Here is a 22430-nt window from a genome sequence, read left to right as displayed (position 1 = left end):
CTTGCAAATTCAACTTCAAGACACACACAGGAAGGGATCTCATTTGTAACCCAAGACTGTACATACTGTTATAATTTTACATATTACAGTGTTTGGAGAAAAAAGCACTTTTAAACTTGGGAGATTAGAAATAATAAAAAATTTCACCTATTCCAGTAGAACATTTTACCCTGATTTCACAAAACTGATGCTAGATGTTTCTATTAAAATTCAAATCATTTTTCAGTTATTATCTTCTTCCACTATTAAACAAAAATTACATAATTTAACCACAAAACTGTCTAATTTAAGGATGTCGTAGAAATTCAACTTTGCTAATTTAACATGAAATAATTTTGTAACCTTACAGTTAATGGCAAACAATGTAGTCATATAATATTGATTACCTAATATTATAAGCAAAGGTAATTACAGCAATTAGTAATTAGTCAGATAATGGTGGGAAATTTTTTCATTATCATTTTACAAGCATATGATAATTCTGTGTTTAGTCTTTCTGTTGTGAATAATTGTATATAAAAGGCAAAAAAGTCCTTTTATATAAACAACCAATATTTCTATTAAGCATGTCCATATTTTGTAAGTATGCAGTACAGGTTTCTAGAATTTCTACAGAAGAAAGGTTAGCAGAGGCTGAGCAGGGACTGTGAAAGAGGGAAACTGACTGGTGAACAGCTAGTCAGACACAGCTCGACCATCTTATGAGCAACTTTGGCAGCGGAGGCCCGGCAGAGAAGATTCATGCAGGCCAAGGGTGAAGGAAAAATTCAAGCCTCGACTTTCATTATTGAAAGATTCACTGGGCAAATTATTGAATGATGCAGAAAGTATCAAGAGATCTGATGGAGGGAATACAAAGAGTCACTGTACCAAAATGAAATGGTTAATGTTCAACCGTTTTAAGAGGTAGCATATAATCAAGAGCCAATGATACAGAAGGAGGAAGTCCAAGGTACATTGAAGGAATTGGCAAAGCACAAGGCACCAGGAATTGATGGAATAAAAATTGAAATCTTTCAAGAAAGTGGGGCAGCGGCACAGGAGGCACTAACTCATTTCTGCCAAGAAATCTGGAAGACAACTATCTGTCCAACTGATTGGAAGAGATCCGTATTTGTGTGCCAGCATGAGGTAGGGGCCAGCTGCACTGCTTGGTGTGCCATTTTGGTGCCTAGATTCAGATGGGCTCAGCTCTATACCTATAAAACTCACAGAGCCACCAGACTAGTATTTACCCAGTCACCCTGGCCCTAGCTTCCCTGTGGTCCTAACATACACTGAAACCAGCTCCATCAAGAGCCATACAAACTACTTCCTGACTGAGTGACCTGAACATAGATAACACAAAGGCCAACAGGAACTCCACCTAGGGCCAGGAACTCTGCTGTCACATCCTTTCCACAACCATCTCATGAGATCCTTGAATTGCAAGAACCCCCCCGAGATTGCTCCCCTCTGAGTCCAACAACTGCACTGTTTGTTTGTGTTTTTTAACAAATATTACAATTTCACAATGCCCTGGAGACAACAGATAATTTGAGCTTACATGAAAAACAAGAGGAATGGCTCAAACAAATCACCAAGATGCAGAACCAGATGATGTTTCTAAGAAAGAAAAGGTAATAGATCTAACTGAAAAAGAACTGAAAAGAATGATAAGAAGGTACCTTCAAAGGATCTTTAGAAAGATCATGGAAAGCAAATAGAACACAATAAAAACCTTAGAAGAATTCAGGAAAACAAGAACAAGCAGATAAAATAAATTAAATTTTTGAAACAACACAGAACAAGAAGTTAGAAATCCAGAAGATTTGTACTGAAATCTGAGAAATGGACCACACATTGAAAAGAGCAAAGGAGTAGATACAAAGCAATGGAAGCCTGTATTAGTGAGTTTGAAGATAAATCTCTCAATACCAGTAAGCTAGAACAATCAAAAAGAAGAATGGTATTATCAATAGCCTCATATGCATGTGAAAGCTGGACAGTGATTAAGGAAGAAAATCAGAAATATTTAGTAAACATTATTGTTGTTGTTACATGCTGAAGAGGATAACAAAAAACAAAAGCAAAGACTCACAAACAAAATGAACTCAGCGTAGAAAATGATGTGGGACAAAAGAATCCAGCAGCTCCACAAAAAAAATACCAAAAATGACAACAATCAATTCATACCTATAGATACTTACACTGAATGGATTAAATGGACCAGTTAAGAGACATAAGAAAAAAAAAAAAAAAAAAGAGAGAAACATAAAGAGCAGAATGGAAAAGAAAACAGGATTCTTAAATATGCTGTCTACAAGACACATACCAAAAAGATAATGACAGCCTAAAAGCCCATCAACAGAAGAATGGTTAAACAAATTCTGTTACATACATACAATGGAATACAACAAAATGATGAAGAGTAATGAATCTGTGAAACACTTCCCAACATGGTTGAACCTGTAGGGCCTTATGCTGAATGAAGTTAGTCAATCACAAAAGGACAAACATTGTATGAGATCAATGCTATAAAAGATGCTAAACAAAAAAAAAAAAAAAATTCTTGATTAGGGGAGGGGAAGGAAAATTATTCATGAGCTAGAGGCTAGATACATGTTAACATGAGTGACAGGGCAGGCAGTATACAACAAGAGGGAGGTAAACTGAGGAAAAATGAATGTAGTGAGAGACACAGGGTGGATTGCAATAGTTAAAGTGAACAGAGGTAAATGCTGCTAACTGTTGATACATGCAGAGGATTACAACCATGTGGTGAAGCAAAATGTATGGGTTGTTGAATGCAAAACTGATGATCTGCTCTGTAAGATTCCACTCAATTCACAATAAAAAGTTAAAAAATAAATACATAAAGTATTGCTTAGGTGAAGCTTTTTTTAATACCTAGTGCAAATATTGTTCAATTCTTTAAGGAATTGTACTGATTTTTATTTTTACTTAAGGCATTATCTTGGCTTTTAAAAAGAAAAGTAGAAAGTATTTATTAGTGCATGAAAAGAACAAAGAGATCTTACCTGTTTCAACCTCATATAGAACGTTTCTGTGAAAGTCTTTCTGCTGAAATACCAAAACCGCTCATTTGCAGGGTACACACGAACTACTGTCTCCAGGAGAAAGCGGACAGGCTCCACCACCTCTGTGATTACCATATCCACAGCCACTGTCATGTACACTCGTTTATCTGTAACAGAAATTTAATTGCAGATCATAAGACTAAACAGTTGTAAAACACACATGCAGTTTCTAGTCAAAGGTGTATCATGGAATCTGAAGTCAGAAAAAAAGATTTATTTCAACAAGTGGGTATAAATGAATTCAAATCAACAAGTGGGTATAAAATGCCACCTAGGTACTATAAAACAACAAAATATTTTGTTCAGAGTCAGGGACCATATCATATTTTTCTTTGCACCAGTTCCTGTATTTTAATATATATTTGATGAATAAATAAGCAAACCAATAAATTCTAAATAGAACTAGAAAGCACATATTTAAGAGTAAATATCACACTATCTACTGTCATGGAGTTTATAATTTCACCAGAACGATGACAAACACACATAAAATAAGGGTTTATTAAATGGCTACGCATTGTTCATGCTGTAAATTCAAACCTCCTTAATGATCTAGCCTATGAGTATCTCTCCAATCTTATGTCTACACACTCACAGTCTGTATCTAATACACTATTTTAGTTCAACTAAAGTACTTGCTTCTTCTTGTCTCTAAGACATTCCAATGCTAAATATTATTTCCTTTCTGCCTGGAAACTACCACTATTTTTCAGTTCTCAGTTTATGTACCATCTTTTTGCTGTGAACCTACCTAATTTAAACAAAAGAGGTCCCTGGCCAACACAAACAGTGAAGGATGGTGGTTCAAGTCCACCCTGAGACACATCAGACAAAAAAAAAAAAAAAAAAATCCTAGCAATCTACTTTCAAAAAGGCAGCCACTGAAAACCCTATGAAATACAGCTCTACTCTGACACAAATGAGGTCACCATGAGTCAGATCTGATTCAATATCAATGGGTTTTTGTTGTTTGTAGCGTAGTGGTTACGAATCGGGCTGCAAACTGCAAGGTCAGCAGTTTGAAGCTATCAGCTGTTCCATGGGAGAAAGATGAGGCATTCTGCTCCCGTAAAGATTTAAAGCCTCGGAAACCCTGTACAGGATCGCTATGAGTCAGAACCGACTCCACAGCACATAACAAAAACAACAATCTACATTAGGTGCTGCCTTCTCCTCCATCCTGCTACCTGATCCTAGACCTAACATATTATCCATCATATTATATATCCCATAAAGAAACTATACTTTGCCCACACCATTGGACCCTCCATACACAGCATAGTGTATATAATCTTATCAATCAAAATTTTATCTTGTTTATGTTACTATTGTTGTTAAGTTCTGTTGAGCAGACTCTACTGACTAATAGAGGCTGGTGGGTTTGAACTGTGGACCTTGTGATTCAGAGCTTATCCTACAACACTACACCAGGACCCATGTGTTCATAATCTCATTTTATTCTGAATTTGCAATCTTCTAGATGAGTGTCATAATCCCAGGATGGCATTAAGCAGTTTATGATTAGCTAGTAACCAAAAGGCTAGTGATCTGAATCCACTCAGATGCTCCACATAAAAAGGCCTGGCAATACGCTTCATCAACTCTGTGATCTAGAAAACCCTACAGAGTCAAGCTACTTGGTAACACAGGTGTTCACCATTAGTCAAAAGCCAGCTCAACAACAGGTAACAATAATAGACCAGTGCCTAGTGGTTTTCTTTAGCTTCATTATAGAATTAATTTCATTTTACTATTCTGCTTAGAGTCCTGGTGTGGTGCTTTATGAAAAGCACTGGACTGCTAACCACAAGATTGGTGATTCAAACCCACCAGATGCTCTTGGAACCAACTCAAGGGCACTTAACAACAACAACAAAGAGCTTGCTTGAGATTCACTTAAGTTTTTGAATCTGTGTCTTGGTTATTGCATACCATTTGATCATGTATTCATTTCTGTCAAATATATTTGTTTATTTTACCCACCACTTTTAGTTTTCAGTTTAAAGAGAGCTCAAATAACCAACCCCACGATTAGAATTGTTGTTGTTGTTATGCGCCGTGGAGTCGGTTCCGACTCATAGCGACCCTGCACAGGGTTTCCGAGGCTGTAAATCTTTACAGGAGCAGAGTACCTCATCTTTCTCCCGCGGAACAGCTGGTAGTTTCGAACTGCTGACCTTGTGGTTCGCAGCCTGATTCGTAACCACTACGCGATTAGAATAAACCCTCAATAATCTTTTTTTCAAACTTTATATAATATACTCCTATACTGGACCACAATGTGGTTTGAGCTACAGGGTTAGCAGTTCAAATTCACCAGTATCATTAATATTGCATGCAAGTAAAATCTTGGTAAAGACAATACAAAGATGGCTGCAAACACACACTGACAGGGAACGTCCAGAGGTTCACGCTGGATTCAAAAGAGGACATAGAACAAGGTATATCACTGCTGGTGTCAGATGGATTGAGGTTAAAAGCAGAGAATACCAGAAAGCTGTTTACTTGTGCTTTATTGACTATGCAAAGGCTTTTGGTTGTGTGGATCATGACAAGCTATGGACAACATTGCAGAGAATGAGTATTCAAAGCACTTAATTGTACTCATGAGGACACAGACCACACAGACCACAAGGCAATTGTTAGAACAGAATATGGGAACACTGAACGGTTTAAAGTTAGGAAAGGTGTGCACCAGGGTTGTATTCTTTCACCATACGTATTCAGTCCATATGCTGAGCAAAGAAAGAAGCTGCATTATATGAAGAAAAACGAGACATCAGGATTGGAGGAACAGTCATTAACAACCTGTGATATGCAGATGAAACAGCCTTGATTGCTGAAAGCGAAGAGGACTTAAAATACTTACTAATCAAGATCAAAGACCATGGTCTCAGTATGGGTTGCATCTCAACTAAAGAAAACAAAAATTCTCACCACTGGACCAATAAACAACATGTATATAAATGGAGAAAAGACTGAAGTTGTCAAAGACTGCTTTTTGCTCGAATCAACCAGCAACACTCATGAAAGCAGCAGTCAAGAAATCAAACAACCTATTATTACATTAGGCAAGTGTGCTTCACAAGACCTCTTAAAGTACTGAAGAGCAAAGATGTCAGTTTGAAAACTAAGGTGCACTCAATCCAGGCCATGTATTTTCAATAACCTCATATGCATGTGAAAGTTGGACAGGCAATAAGGAAGACCAAAGAAGAATTGATGCACTTGAATTAAGCTGTTGGAGGAGAATATTAAAAGTACCAAAGACTGCCAAAAGAACAAACCAATCTGTGTTGGAATAAATACAGTCAGAATACTCCTTGGAAGTCAGAATGGCCACACTTCATTTCTCATATTTCGGACATATTATCAGGAGGGATCAGTCCCTGGAGAAGAATATCATGTTTGGTAAAATGGGGGATAGAAAAACATAGAGGAAGACTCTCAACAAGATGGATTTACACAATGGTGGCAGTAATGCACTCAGGCCTAGGAATGACTGTGAAGTTGGCTCAGGAATGGCAATGTTTCATTCTGTTGTGCATCAGGTTGCTATGAATCAGTGCTCACTCAACGACACCTAGCAACAAGAACAACAATGCTAAAGGTTACTGGTGTGGCACTGTAGGTTAAGCACTGGACTGATGACTGCAAGATTGGTGGTTTAAACCCACCAGCCACTCTCCAAAACCCTAAATGGGGTCGCTATGAGTCAAAACTGACTAGAAGGTGCTTAACAACAACAATGTTGAGGAGTAAGAGAAAATAGCATCAGATACAATATATAATCTACAACTAGCTAAGAGAAGCTTGGTGCATAGAAAAGATACAAGACAATTCACTGCTCAGATTCAACTTCTGTAAAAATAAAACAATTTAATTTGTGAATTTTCGAAATAATTTTAATTTCAAGGACACAATTTTGAAATCTTAAAAACAGGTTCACATTTTTGTGTAGTATATGAAATAATTTAAAATTTTAAAGGCATTTTACTTTTGGATATAACTTTTTTGTATACATGGTATACAAAGTTTCTTTAATAGGAAAATTTTTTAAAAACATGCTCTTTTATTCACAAAACAAATGTGAGTTAAAATGTAAAATAAAAACGAACTGCCTGCTATATTATAAAAAGACTAAAAACGACTTTTTATAACTTAATGTTTAAGATTCTTATGTTTCATTCCTAAAATTTATCAACTGGCTTATTTTTTTCATTGTGTTTTCAATCTAAATGATTACAAGAAAGAAAGTTACAGGCCAGTATTTGCAAGTCTATCTCCAGAAATAACAAACTGTAGGTGTAAAATTATTTATTCCTAATATATTTTAAAAATGAAATATTATATAATCATCTTTTTTGTTTCCTTTACTAGCCCTCGTTTTGAAATAGGTTGATGTATGATCCAATGCATGCAATTTTTGAAACTGGTGAATACTTTCTTCAAGAAAGTTTGAGAATAATTACTTTAATGGTCTTCATTAACAGATTGCATTTCTTTACCAATGTTCACTAACGCTTCCTGACTTTAACCAAAAGTCTACTGTGGGTATACACTAAATAACTCACAAATAAAGAAACAACAAGGAGTTCTGGTGGTTAGTGGGTTAAGCATTGGGCTTCTAACCACAAAGCCAGCAGTTTGAGTCCACCAGATGCTTCACAGGACAAAGATGAAGTTTTCTACTTCTGTAAAGATTTACAGTCTCAGAAACCCTACACAGTGTGGCTATGAGTCTAAATTGACTCTATGGCATATAACTACCACCAAAGAAAAAACAAATCCATCCATTATTTTCTCAATACGAATTATTGGCTGAATGATAGAGAAGTATTGAGGGTGAAACTATAAATCATTAAATAAAAGTTTATATTTTAAGTAAAAGGTAGAGAAGCATATAATGTAGACAATTACTAACATCTGGATAAAGTAGGAATAAAAAAGCCCAGTGGAAAAAGTAACAAATGTGACTGTTTAACATTTATGTCTCTTGTCTAATGTTAGCTGTAAGATGAAAAGGTAAACAGCTAAAAAAAAAACAAAAAAAACTTGACATAAATGAAATCTTTCATGTATACAAATTCACAAGAAAAATGCTACTGAGATCCCAAATCAAAAAACTGAAAATAATTAATAAATGAAAAAAAAAAAAATAAGTAGTCCTTGTTTTCATTAATCTCTTTCATATCCTTCTATTCCAATACCACCAGTTACTGTTCAAGTTCATTCTGACACATGATGACCCCATGTGTGGCAGAGTAGAACTATGTTTCACAGGGTTTTCAATAGTAGATTTTTTGGAACTAGATCCCCAGCCTTTTTTCTCAGGTGCTTGTGGATGGACTTGAAAACTTTAACCTAATAGCTGAATATATTAATAGTTTACATCACCCAAGGACTCTATCATGGTCAGCAGTTTGAAACTACCAGCTGTTCCATGGGAGAAAGATGAGGCTTTCTGCTCCCATGGAACAGCCTTGGAAACCCTGTACAGGGTCGCTATGATTCAGAACCAACTCCACGACACATAACAATAACAACAACAACAACAACAACAACAACAACAACCTCAAAAGGAGCCCTGGTGGGGCAGTGGGTTACAAATGGGAAGTTAGCTGAAAGGTTGATGGCTTGAACCCAGCAGCTCTACAGGAGAAAAATAAGGGCAGTCTGTTTCCATAAATATTTACAACCCCAGAAACCCTACAGAGCGGTTCTACTCTGTCCTATGGAGTCACTACAAGTTGGAATTGACTCAAAGACAGTGACAAAGCTCAAAAGCTTTCTCTACAACCTAAAAACATTCATTTACATTATCTTATGAAGGGATTCTTTCATATAAAGGGTTCTCTCCGCTATTTCCCATTGTAAGCATGAAAAGGTACCCTGGATTCTAAATAAGAATAATGTCTCCATTTTAAATGCATATCATATTTTTTTAATATGACAGGAAAAAAAACATTGCTTGAATGAAATATTTAAAATAGTAATACAGAGTTTTTTTTTTTTTAACTTACCTTTTGGTGTTTCTTCATTAAGTGCCAGAAATATTGGTGCTTTCGGGTTCCACATGCCAGTGATAACATAAGCTCTCCCATCATAACTCTTGCCCATGGATTCCTATAAAAATTCAAACAGGAATTTCTGAAAATATATATAAATTGAGAAAATCACCATTGAAAATTACAGGTATGTAAGTAATGTAATTTATTAAAGTTTAGATTTATAAATAATCAAAAAGGAGATTCATTTTTTATAAATTTCTTCATTTCACAAAAGCATGTTTTCAATATTAAATTCACCTATAATTTTCTTCAAATAATTTCTATTTAGACGTACATATCCTTGGATACAAAGAAGCACAGTCATAAATGTTGAATCACAAAAACACAATATTGCTAGGTAACTAAATTTATTTTTATTGTATGCTGCTTGCCAAATTACATATCCTACACATACGAAGTTATGCTTAGTTTCTATTAAAACTATAATATAGTTCTCTCTAGACAACTAAACTGAATTAACAGCGACTCACAGTGAAACCTCAAGGTCAGCAGTTCGAAACTACCAGTGGTTCCATGGGAGAAATATGAAGCTTTCTGCTCCCGTAAAGATTTACAGCCTCAGAAACCCTATACAGGGTCGCTTGAGTAAGAACAGCCTCCATGGCACACCACCACCACCACCATTAAACAGCAAAGTTAGGATTTTTTTCTTCTAATGTTCCAATTTTGAAAACATTCTTTAAGTATTAATTTAGATTATGTTGTTGTTGTTATGTGCCACCGAGACAGTTCAGACTCATACCAACCCTGTATATAGGGTTTCTGAAGAGCAGCTAGTGAGTTTCAACCGCTGACCTTGTGGTTAGCAGTCCAGCGCTTATCCTATAATGCCACACCAGACTCCATTATAGAAGTTAATAACCTTAAATATAATACTTCTCTACTATCTATATACCAGTCGCTGGAGAAAGACATCATGTTTGGTAAGGTGGAGGGTCAAGAGAAAAAGAAGAAGACCCCCAACGAGATGTATTGGCCAAGTGGCAGCATCAATGGACTCAAGTGTGGCAACAGTAGTGAGGTTGGCCCAGGATTGGGCAGTGTTTCGACTCATAAGGTCACTATGAGTTGGTTATCGACTTGATGGCACCTAACAACAACATCATCTATACATCAAGTATTTACTTGAACCCAGGGATCCTGCATCTTGGAGATCAAGTATACTACTTACTGTGCCCAAGGACATTTATAAAGCAAACCCACTCAGCATTCATACACACCAGTTAGTTTCTATTTCTCTCTCTCTCTCTCTCTCTCTCTCTCTCTCTCTCTCTCTCTCTCTCTCTCTCTCTCTCTCTCTCTCTCTCTCTCTCTCTCTCTCTCTCTCTCTCTCTCTCTCTCTCTCTCTCTCTCTCTCTCTCTCTCTCTCTCTCTCTCACTCACACACACACACACACACACACACACACACGACTCAACACCCTACCAGACTCCCATTCAGAACAGGAATGGGTATCTAACCCAAAGAACTCTATCCATTCTTAGACCAGAACTTGAGATAAAAAACGAGCTAAATCATGGAATTCTCTCTTTCAATTAACAAATACCAAACAAAGTAGAACTGGAAGCTGAAGTTGAAAGGTTTTAATTAAAAATTAGGCCATATTAAAATAAGTTTTAAGGCAAAAGAAATTACAGAGAAGAGAAAAATACATAAAGAACACACAATATTAAGAAATTGCTAAGTAATAAAATAGAAATCAAAGAAACAAATATAAAAAATCCTTAAGAACAGTAAGCCAGGCAGACAAAAAATAATAATTAACGTGGCAGAGTCTGAGAAGAAAGGAGAGAGGGAGAAAAGGAGAGACATGGGGGATGTTAAAAAAGGGGTAGAAAGAGAAAAGGCAGCTAGAGGGAAAGGAGAGATAAAGCAAGGCAGGGAGGAAGAAAGGAAGGAGAAGCAGAAAAGGAGAGAGAGGGAAACAAGGGAGGCAAGAAGAAAGTGAGAGAGAAATGCAGTCAGTGGAGAGAGATGAGAAGACACAGAGAGAGGGCTGCAGAATGAGAAAGGTGACACAAAGAAGCAGAGCACCAGTAGCAGAGAGACAGTGCCCTGGAGAAAGAAACAGGAGCCTAAGTCTTCGGTATGGATTACTTCTCAATGTAGAGAAAACAAAAATCCCACCACTGGACCAATAAACAACATTCTTATCAATGGAGAAATGACTGAAGTTGGCAAGGACTTCATTCTTCTTGGATCAACTATCAACACTCACGGAAGCAACAGTCAAAAAATCAAACAACGTATTGCATTAGGCAAATCTGCTGCACAAGACTTTTTTAAAGTGTTGAAGAGCAAAGATGTCAGCTTGAGGACTAAGCTGCACCTCTCCTAAGCCATGGTATTTTCAATAACCTCATATGCATGTGAAAGTTGGACAGTGAATACGAAGATCATAGAAGAATTGATGCTTTTGAGTTATGGTGTTGGAGGAGAATTTTGAAATTGCCATGGGCTACCAAAAGAACCAACAGATATTTATTGGAAGAAGCGCAGCCAGAGTGCACCTTAGAAGCCATGATGGTCAAGCTTTATCTCTCTTACTTTGGACATATTGTCAGGAGGGACCAGTTCCTGGAGAAGGATTTCATGTTTGGTAAGGTGGAGGGTCAGAAAAAACAGGAAGACTCCCAGAGAAATGGACTGGCAAAGTGGCAGCATCAATGGGCTCAAGTGTGGCAACAATTGTGAGGTTGGCCCAGGACCAGGCAGTGTTTCATTCTGTTGTACACAAGTCGGTACCGACTTGATGGCATCTTACAACAACCACAACAAGCAAGCAAGAGGAGTCCTGGTGTGGTGCTACAGGATAAGCACTGTATTGCTAACCACAAGGTTGGCAGTTTAAACCACTAGCCACTCCTTGAAAACCCTATACAGGTTTGCTATGAGTTGGAAATACCTTGATGGGACTTAATAACAAGCAAGCAAGAGGCTCCGATACAAAATGATCTCATGGCAGAGAGAGGGGAGGCAAACAAACAGAGATCAGATAGAAGAGATGCTGGTTTAGGGACAATTTCATGATGATCAATACTTTTATTAGTTTTAATAGTGTTCTGGGTGAATTGTAGAGTCCTAGTGTAGTGCTGTAGGATCAGCATTGGACTGTTAACCATATAAGGATGGCAATTCAAACCCTCCAGTTACTCCTTGGAAACTCTATACAGGGTCTCTATAAATCAGAAATGACTCAATGGCATTAAACAAAAATAACAACAGGTAAATCTTAAGGAGCCCTGGTGGTACAGTAGCTATGCATCGGGCTGCTCACCACAAGGTCAACAGTTCGAATCCACCAGCCACTCCTCAGGAGTAAGAGGAAGTTTTCTGTCCTGTAGAGATTTACAGCTTTGGAAACCCTACATAGGGTTGCTATGAGTTGGAATCAATTTGATAGCAGTGGGTTTGGTTTTCTGAGGTGAATAGTTCTTATATTAAAAAAAACTAAAAGCATCTTTCTATTCCTCACAATATCTACTTCTATAATAGCATCTTAAGAGAGTTCTGCTTACGGAATACTGAAATTTAGTTTACAGCAAAGGAAAAATCACACTGATTATGAGTAGGGTTGAACAGGCAATTGATGTAATTGTTGTCAGTAAGTAGTAAACCTGTGAAAAGTTGAATTGACAAAAATCATGTGATAGCTATATTTACAATGTGACACACACAAATAAGAGTAGTTGCTGACGCTCTTTGTGCAGAAGTGAACACCGATGGGATGTGGCTACTTGGTTTGGAGGTTTAGGGTCATGGTTTCATGGGCCATCACCATTAACTTAATAACATAATGAGTACTTCTGTCTACCACCTAATTCCATACAGAGTGAACAGGGGTTTTTAAGTTTACAAGTGGACATCCAAGGTAGAACAATTGATCTCTATTCACCTGAAGCAACAGAGGAAGAAAGAGTATCAGGAATAGAAGGAGCAAATGGAAGATGTGGTTAATTACCTTCCTTCACAACTACCTCATTTGAAATAAGACCAGAAGAAAAGGATGTCGCCCGGCTACCACTATTGAACATTTTGATCAACGATTCCATAAGAGAATCCTGATCAAAACTGGGAAAAACAAAATATAACTTTAGATTCTCATGGGCTCCAGACTTTTTGGACCCATGGAGCCTGAAAGAACCCCGTAAACTATTTCCCTGAGATAATCTTCAAACCATAAACCAAAAATATCTCCTGAAGTCTTTTTAAAACCAAACAATAGTTTAGCTTTACTAATAAAGAATGTCTGCCTTTTGCATTATGCTATTTTAAGATCTAATAGTATGAGATCAAACTGACAACAGCAGCTTGAAAGATTAGAAAAGAAACACTGGGAGCAGTAAGTTGATGTTAATAGAGAGGAACAGCTCAGAAAAGGAGGCGCATATAGTTGTACAATTTAAAGAATATAATTACAGTCACTGAACTGTAAATGGGAAAACTGTTAAATTGGTATATGTTTTCTGTGTATATCTTCAACAAAAATAAAATAAAATAAATTCTTTTTATTTTATATATCTAAACAATAGTATCTTATATATCTAAAGACTTCAATAGAAAGGGGGAAAGGAAGACACAATGCTTAGGAGACAATGAGCTTCTTCTGTTAAGGGTGACAGAAAACTCTGGAATGGTTAGGAGTGTTGGTTAAACAACATGATGAATATAACATTTATGCCACTAAACTGGACATGTGAAGATTGCTAAATGGCCAATGTTTTGTTACCGATATATTTACCACAATAAGAATGATTGAAAGAAAACTATTGTACAGTGTTACTATTAAGAGGAACTCAAGCAAACTATAAAGGTAACATTTAATTTTTTAAAAATGCAACAAGCAATTAGGATCATTTTTACTATCTGTTGGTATTCATCATCTAAGTTGACATTTATTATCCATCTTGAATACTTTAAAACATTAAGCAATTCTACAAAACTTTTCTAACACAAGACCATGAATTTGAATACTGTTACTTTAGAAGAATATTAACTTTTATAAATTTTGGTATTCATTTTGAAATTGTTTTAATGAAATAAACATAGAAATAAGAAAAATACTTTGTGGGGGGTTAATAAAAGTTTCTCCTCAAGTCAAGTCTGGCATTTTTGCTATTGAACTAGAGATTTCCATCACATGATCTGGCATGCCCCCAACGCCATCTATGGGCACTTCATCATACAAGCTTTACTAAAGAATTTCCCCTGACTCCTCCACCTCTCCCGCTTCTCCCTCTCTTCCCCTCCCCCCACTGCTACCAGGACTAGGAGGCTCAGGGACAGAAACTGAGGGACACATGGACAACAGAAGTGTCTGCCTAAACCAGGCCAACCTGGAACCACCAAAGTTCTCTTCTTAAGAAAATGACTAAGAAAGACAAAAAGATTATGGCAGTTTGCAGCAGGAACAGTTAGGCTGAAAGACCCCAAGGCTAGAAGCTAGAGAGACAGATAAAAGTGAAATACTGTCAAGTAATGGGAAAGCGAAGGCATGATGTCAAACATGCAAAGTAGAAGGTAGAGCAACCATGTAGTACTAAAAAGAGAAACTGACATTCAAAAAGAGAAAAGGGAGTGGGGATAGGTTCTTACTATTCCATTTGTTCATTAAGCAAGTTTTTTGGGGTTTTTTGTTTCCAGGAAAGCAAGTATCAAGGTCCTTCTATGAGCCATGCTCTGTGCCTATGACCATGAGAGATTAAAAACAAAACAAAATGGTTCTCCTAATAGATATGACAGTCTAATGTTTTTTTAATCTGCAAGCTATGATACATTTGTGGGTCATAAAATCAATTTAGTGAATTATGGCCAAATACTTTTTAATGGAGTAAAATAGAAAATAACAGAGTTTATCACACTATGTAAGGGTTAAGAATTATTTCATTAAACTTTTAGTTCGGTTTTGTTTTTGTTTGCTGTTTTTATTTTAGAGAACAGAAGTCAGTCTAATTAGGTAAAGTTACATGAAATACAATTTCAGGTGATTGCAAAGAAAGAACTAGAACTATCCTGCAGGCTTCATAAAAAGGTCGTGACTTCCTTTTTATAAGACTAGTAGATATTCAATGGCCAAGTTTTAAGATTCCATGAAGATTTACAACACTGCATAATAACAAATCACTAATGCTAGTAATTGTAAAACAATCATCCAACTTGCCCAACTATTTGTTGTACAGCTAAACTCCCTTCTCTTTCCAAATGTACTCTTATTAATGCTCACCAGAAATTTCATTTCTACATAGACTCTGAAAGTAAGAGTGAAGGAGGAGACTATGGGGCCTCCGAAATTATACCAGGTCTGTAATTCTATAATCTGAATTTAAATTTTATGGGGAAATCTCTGTCAGTGAGTCTCTCAATCTTTTAAATACTGATGGACCATGATTAATTAAGGCTTATAAACTTAAACATTTTTAATGCCTCACTGCTCCTGAATTACCTCCTCATGGAATTTTCAGGACTCCAAAATGCTATAGCTTGCCTTAGGTAAAACCACATTCATTACTAATATATTGTAGAGAGAGATGGAAGAACGGTAGATCAATAGCCATTTTATGCTTTCACATTCAGTATAACTGGTTGTCCTAACCTGACCTACGTAAGCTCATTGTACCTACTCTCTAAGAGCACTTAACCCATTGCTGCAGTTGTATAATTAAAGGTTTGTTTTCCATCACTAGACTATGAATCCAAGGATGACAACATCTATGTTTTACTCATATCTGTAATCCCAGTACCTCACACAATGCTTGGCACACAATAGGTACACATAAGTATAAAGGAATCATTCCTGTACTGCTAGAAAATCAGTGTGATATTACCATGAAATAACTCCAAGAAAAAGTTGACATACTTGGTGACATTTAAATGACATTTGCAAAACAAAGCTGGAAGGAAGAAACCATGGAGTGTTTGCTATCCCTAAATATAAAATTTCAGTTCACTAAATAAGGAACTTTATACTTAACTCTAAGATAACTATTATCTATAACAATTCCAAACAATAAAGCTTTCATTCATTGAAATATTAGAAATATTTCTGTTGAAAAGTTAAGGTAGCTTGCTACTTTTATATGAAATACCAACTCTTTAATATATATTAACCTTTAAGGGCATCCCTTAAATAAATAACCATTCTTATAACATATATACTCTGCTGAGGTTAGATAATAAAGGAGAAATTAAGAAAATAAATGCTTTAAATGAAAGAAAAGTATTCATCATAGAATTCAAATGAATAACAGTGTGTTTTAAATAAATGAAAGGTACCATATTTCACTCTAGATAGGTTGGTTATAATAACATATTTACTATTTTGGGGCTCAAAGAAAAAGGTATCTTCCTGGGAAGCCAAACAGATGAAAAGATGAACACTGTCATAACATTACCTTTTCATTTACTTTCAACTTGCATATGATTTCTTTGTGGAGATTTATCTAAACTTTTCCTCACAATTAAGTTTAACTTTGGGTTCCCATATTCAATTTTTATTATCATACAGCTTAAATGTAAAAACAATTTTTACAACATAACAACATTTTAAAACAGAAATCAATTTTAAAATATAAAATAACTACCGTCTATAACTGATGTAGCGCTATAGGATCAGCACTGGACTGCAAACCACAAGGTCGGCAGTTCAAATCCAGCAGGTTTTCCTTAGAAACCCTATGCAGGGTCACAATGAGTCAAAACCAACTCAATGGCACTTAACAACAACAACAACAAAACTTAGCTAAAATGCTTAAGATTATCATTACCATATCCAGTAAATGCATGTCACTGCTCTTCACGTTTCGACCTGGGCTTAGTAACATTCCAAAACATCTGAAAACAATGGGGCGGGGGAGAAGAAGAAGAAATAAGGTATCAAGAATGCACAGAAGCCTATTGGGCAAAAATCCTTTCTATAATAACTATACAATCTAAGCTCTGTACTTACAAATAGCTTTAGCCTTTTTTTTTTCTTCCTGAAAACACCATCAATAAGAACTCAGTATGATACAGAGTAAGACACATAATAAAACTGTAGTGAGAGAAACTACCTAAATTCCCAGAACCTTGTTTTGCATGGAAAAGATTACTCAGGATCCAAAATTGACATGATAATGGTCACAAATAATTTCCTAAAAGAAAATATGGTACAGATACAAACTGGACTCTAGGTACAATTGAGAATTTATTTACCTTAGAGACACATTTCATTCAAAATCAACTAGCCAAATTAAATGAAGTTTTTTAAAAGCAAGAATAAGATACTGTTGTCTCTGCATCAAACCAGATTAACAGAATACTGCAAGGTTGGTGGTTCAAACCCACTGGCTGTTCCTCAGAAACTCTATACAGGTTACTACAAGTTGGAACCGACTCGACTACAAGTAGAAACAACAACCTATTGTGACACTTGACTCTCGACAGTAATGTTTACCAAATAACGTGTTAATAATATATCCTATTTAAAAAAAAAAAAGGTTTTATTAACCCTGGTACTAAATATGCTATATTTAAGTTGTTGTTGTTAAGTGCTGCTGTATAGGGCGGGTTTCTGAGGCTTTTTTAGTCTTTGTGGGAGCAGACAGTCTCCTTTTTTTCCTGTGGAGTAGCTGGTGGACTTGAACCGCAGACCTTGTGGTTCACAGTCCAGTGCTTATCTTCTGGATCCAACAAACTCCCATATGTTAGCTAGTGAAGCTATTATCCAACATACTATTTAATCTTCTCTATGCTTCCTAAAGGAGTCCTGGTGTGGCGCTGTGAGTTAATGCGCCACACTGCAAAGCCATTTGAACTGCAAAGTCGAGAGTTCAAGCTCACCAGCTACTCCTTGGAAAACCTAGACAGGGTCACTATTGGTCGGAATCGACTCGACAGCACTTAACAACACCATGCTTCCTAATGCTAGAGAAGAGAAGGTTTTAGTAATTCCATTAACACTTCCATTTTAATTTGTAAATTCTTTCCACAATCTCTAAAGTTAAGTTCAGTCAAGCATATTTATATTTGTCAGAGTATGTACATAGTAGGGTGGGTTAACTCCACTTCAGAGGTCAGATGGAGAAGTTAAACAACTTACCCAAATCTGTATTGCTTTTAATTAGATCATAGAACTCAAAAGGCTATGTGACCTGTCCATAGCGTTCTTCTAACAACAACACACACCCATAATTACTAGAGTACTTTTAATGTAGTTTTCAAATTTTAAGAATATTCCATGGAGTATTTTACAGAGCTATTTTACAATAAATATTCTAAGTAAACATGGTAGAACTTATTAACCTCTAAAATAGTTGACAACTAACCACTCAATACTGAATTAATCTCTGTTGTTTTCTAATGGCTTACTTTTCTAGCAGCATGAACAAGGTAAGTCACTGGGTCTATCAAAAACATGCTTACAAAGTGGTAAAGCAATATATACTTGTACTTCCCAGGAATGCCTGAGCATACTTTGCCCAAGGCATCCAAAAATGATCAAGTACCAAGAAAAGATAAAATAGATAAGCTCTTAGGCTAACTTTCCAAACATACTACACCACTGAATAAAATATGAATATAATCTATTAAAACAGAAATAATTATACCCTAGTATTCATAATTTCTTTATGATTACTGTATTTTGCTATGTTCCAGGAAACAGTCTGTACAAATTAAACAATAATTAATCATACAGTTCACTGCAGTACTTCTACTACTACTGCCTTAAATTATGTTTTTAAACTTTTTATTGTAAATTAAGTGATAGTTTACAGACTAGATCATCAGTTTTATACTAAAAAATCATACATTTTGTTTCATTTCAATTATTCTAATCCTCTCCATGTAAAAAGTTATTCCCTTTCCTCCCCCATGATTCCTATTTCTATTCCACCCACCCTCCCATCCCTTCTCAACTTTGCCCATAGGTAAACGTTGCCCGTTTGATTTCAAGTGATTAGTCATTCCATGCTGAGCATACCTTACTAGTGTTGTTGCCCACCCCCACACCCCCATACACTTAACTACTTTGCTAAATAATGGGCTTGAAGATGAATTCCTGTCTAGACCTGAAGGGTGGTCGAGGACCATATTCTCAGGTTCCTCCAGTCTCTTTGTGACCAATAAGGTGAGTTTCATTCTGCATTTTCTCCCATTCTGTCTGAGACCATCAATGTTGCATTGTATTCCATTCTGTGTATGGGCATTTAGACTGTCTGAATCATTTTTGCTATTGTGAATAGTGCTACAATGAACATCAGTGTGTATATATCTACTCGTATTCTGTCTCATATTTTCTTTTTTTGTGTGAATTAAGTGAAGGTTTATAGAGCATATCAGTTTTATATTCAACAGATCATATACTTCATTGTGTTACAATGATTGCAATCCCCTCCATGTACCAACAGTTAACAGTATTTACCTCTATTATTTTTAATGCTTTATTGTAAATTATGTGATAGTTTACATGGGAGAACATTAGTTTTACATTCATCCTATTGTATATCGTTTCACTGCCATGGTTACAATCCACTCCATGCATCATCAACCAACCAAAGGGTACACCCTACAAGCCTGTCCTCAGGTTAGCACACAGCCCCTCTCCCTCTCTGGGTCTAAAGTCCCCAGCCACACCATCTCTCCACATCATTGTCTCTGCCTCCATCTCTGGCATCATTGCTTCTCTGGGTAGGATCCTGCTCTCGATCTCCTTGATGGTCCCAGGGACAACCGGCTCCTAGATTGCAAAGTTAATCACTCCCCTCCTTGCTACATACATAACGTCTACCTTTACATTTCCAACCCTCACAATCAGTCCTGATAACAATTATTCACTATTGCATCACAAGAGACCTATCCCCATTTCATCAGCACCACCTCAACAGACTGGATACTACTCAGTGGAGATTCTACCTTCCTCCACGCCCTCTGGTTCTAGGTTCCCTCTTGAATGCTTGCAAGCCAGTCACTTCTTGCCTTTGTAGCAACCTACCCCCCTCCCCCGCCCCATTTTGGGTAGCCAATGTCCAAGTTGCCCATCCCTGTCTATTCTGTGTATGGAGGGTGTGGGAATGATCCTTGCTGTAAAGATTTGTTCCCTCTTTTGAGCTACTGCATCCATAGGTGTAGGTCAAGTTCATCAAATTCTATCAGATTACTCTTTTTTTCCTCTTCTTTCTTCTTCTAGTTGAGCTCTGATCATCCAGTCATTGAAGCCAGGTCAATTGGGTATTATCTGCAAATGTGAGTGTTCTTGTGCATATGCCCTCTCTTCTTATCAGCTGGATGCTTCACTCTCCACTCTAGTCCTCTGTGGCTATGTCACTGGCTCTGGGCCCAAGAGTACCCAGATCTTGCCACACTGCTGGCTAACCAGGTCTCCACCCAGGTTCACAGGAGTCTATTAAACGTTGTAGGGCTTAGCTCGCAGCTTCATCTATCTCGTATTTCTTGTAGATATAAACCAAGTACAGGGATTGCTGGGTGATTTCCAACTTTCTGAGGAGTGCACCATACCATCTTCCACAGTAACTGAATCATTTTACCGTCCTACCAGCAATGTAGGAGGGTCCCATGTCTCCATACCCTCACCAGCATTTGTTTTCTGGTTTTTCAAAGTTAGCTATTAATGCTGGGGTAAGATGATTGTTGTTTTGATGTGCATCTCACTAATGATTAGTGGTGCTGTGGACTAATACATCAGAATGCAAAGTTGTTTGAACTGCAAAGTCAGTGGTTCAAGCTCACCAGCTGCTCCTTGGAAACCCTATACAGGGTCACTATGGGTCAGAATCGACTCAACGGCACTGAACAACAACAACGACTAATGATTATGAACATTTCTTCATATGTTAGTTGGCTGCCTGAATGTCTTCCTTGGTAATGTGTTATTAGTGTTTTGTGCCCATTTTTAAATTGGGTTGTTTGTCTTTCTCTTGGAGAAGTATACTTTTCTATAAATTTTAAAGATTTGTCGTAAATGGTTACAGAAAAAGTCTTCCCAGTCTGTAGGTTCTCCTTTTTTACTCTAATGGCAAAAATTTTGATACACATGAGTTTTTAATTTTTAGGAGGTCACAGTCATTGATTTTGTCTTCTGTTTTGACCTCTGTGGCTATATAGTAAATTTTGAGATCAGGGAGTAAGAAGTCTCTAACTTTGTTTTCCTTCTTCAACAGTGCTTTGCTTTGCTTATCCAAGGTTAGTGATCAGCTTTTCCATCTTCTTAAAAAATGATGCTGGAGTCTGGATTGGGATAGCATTATTATCTATAGATTGCTTTGGGTAGTGTTGACATTTTCACAGTGCTAAGTCTTCCTCTCCATTAGCATGGTATATTCTTCATGTTATTAAGTCTCTTTTGGTTTCTTGAGATAGTGTTTTGCGGTTTTCTTTGCAGGTTGCTGTTGTTAAATGCCATTGAGTCAGCTCTGACTCATAGCAATCCTGTATAAGGTTTCCAAGGAATGGCTGGAGGGTTTAACCACAAACCTTGTAGCTAGCAGTCCAGTGCTGATCCTACAGTGCCATACTGGGGCTTTTTTTCCTCTGGTTAGCTATAGTCCTAAATAACTTATTTTTTTGTAAATGGTATTTTTTTCCCCAGATTTCATTTTCAGAGCTGTCTTTATTCATATAGGGGAATCCAACTGATTTTTGTATATTGCACCCTGCCACTTTGCTGAATCTTTTCATGACTTCCAATAATTTTCTTGCTGAGTCTCTGGAATTTTCTATGTATAGGATTATATCATCATCAAATAGAGAGTTTTACTTCTGCTTTGCCAATTTTGGATGTCTTTAACTTCCCTTTCTTGCCTTATAGCTCTGGTTAAGACTTTCAATATAATATTAAATAGGAGTGGTGATAAAGGGCATCCTTCTCTGGTTCCTGTTCGAAAAGGATATGCTTTCAATTTCTCTCCATTGAGAGAACTGTTGGCTGTTGGATTTGTATATATTAATTATGTTAAGGAATTTCATTCAACTCCTACTTTGCTGAGTGTATTTTCAGGGGTGGATGTTGAAGTTTGTCAAATGCCTATCTGCATCACTCAGTATGAGCACATGGTTCTTTTCCTTTGTTTTATTTATGTGGCATATTATGTTGACTGTTTTTCTAATACTGAACTATCCTTTCATCTCCAGTATGAATCCCACTTGGTCATGATGTATTATCTTTTTGGTATGTTGTTGAATTTTATTGGCTAGAATTTTTTAAAAAATTTTTGCATCTATGTTCATGAGGGATGGTCTGTAATTTTCGTTTTTAGAGATGTCTTTGCTAGTTATGTTCGCTTA

At 36.6% G+C, this 22430-nt stretch overlaps 1 protein-coding gene across 3 annotated transcripts in view; it reads right to left on the bottom strand.

Annotated features, from left to right (window-relative positions):
* RABGAP1L (RAB GTPase activating protein 1-like) overlaps positions 1-22430 on the bottom strand; it is a 958953-nt gene that overhangs the window by 785761 nt on the left and 150762 nt on the right. For all 3 annotated transcript variants that reach the window (XM_006867062.1, XM_006867063.1, XM_006867061.1), the window contains 3 exons: positions 16916-16982; positions 9104-9206; positions 3021-3187 (listed from right to left, as the gene is read on the bottom strand). In XM_006867062.1, coding sequence (XP_006867124.1) covers positions 3021-3187; positions 9104-9206; positions 16916-16982 — 337 coding nt within the window. The remainder of the gene's footprint in view (positions 1-3020; positions 3188-9103; positions 9207-16915; positions 16983-22430) is intronic.

The sequence above is a fragment of the Chrysochloris asiatica genome, unplaced genomic scaffold (genome assembly GCF_000296735.1).
Source record: "Chrysochloris asiatica unplaced genomic scaffold, ChrAsi1.0 scaffold00100, whole genome shotgun sequence".
In the NCBI taxonomy this organism is placed as follows: domain Eukaryota; kingdom Metazoa; phylum Chordata; class Mammalia; order Afrosoricida; family Chrysochloridae; genus Chrysochloris; species Chrysochloris asiatica.
The sequence above is the reverse complement of the archived record's forward strand: the minus strand, read 5'-3'. Positions and strand labels throughout refer to the sequence as shown.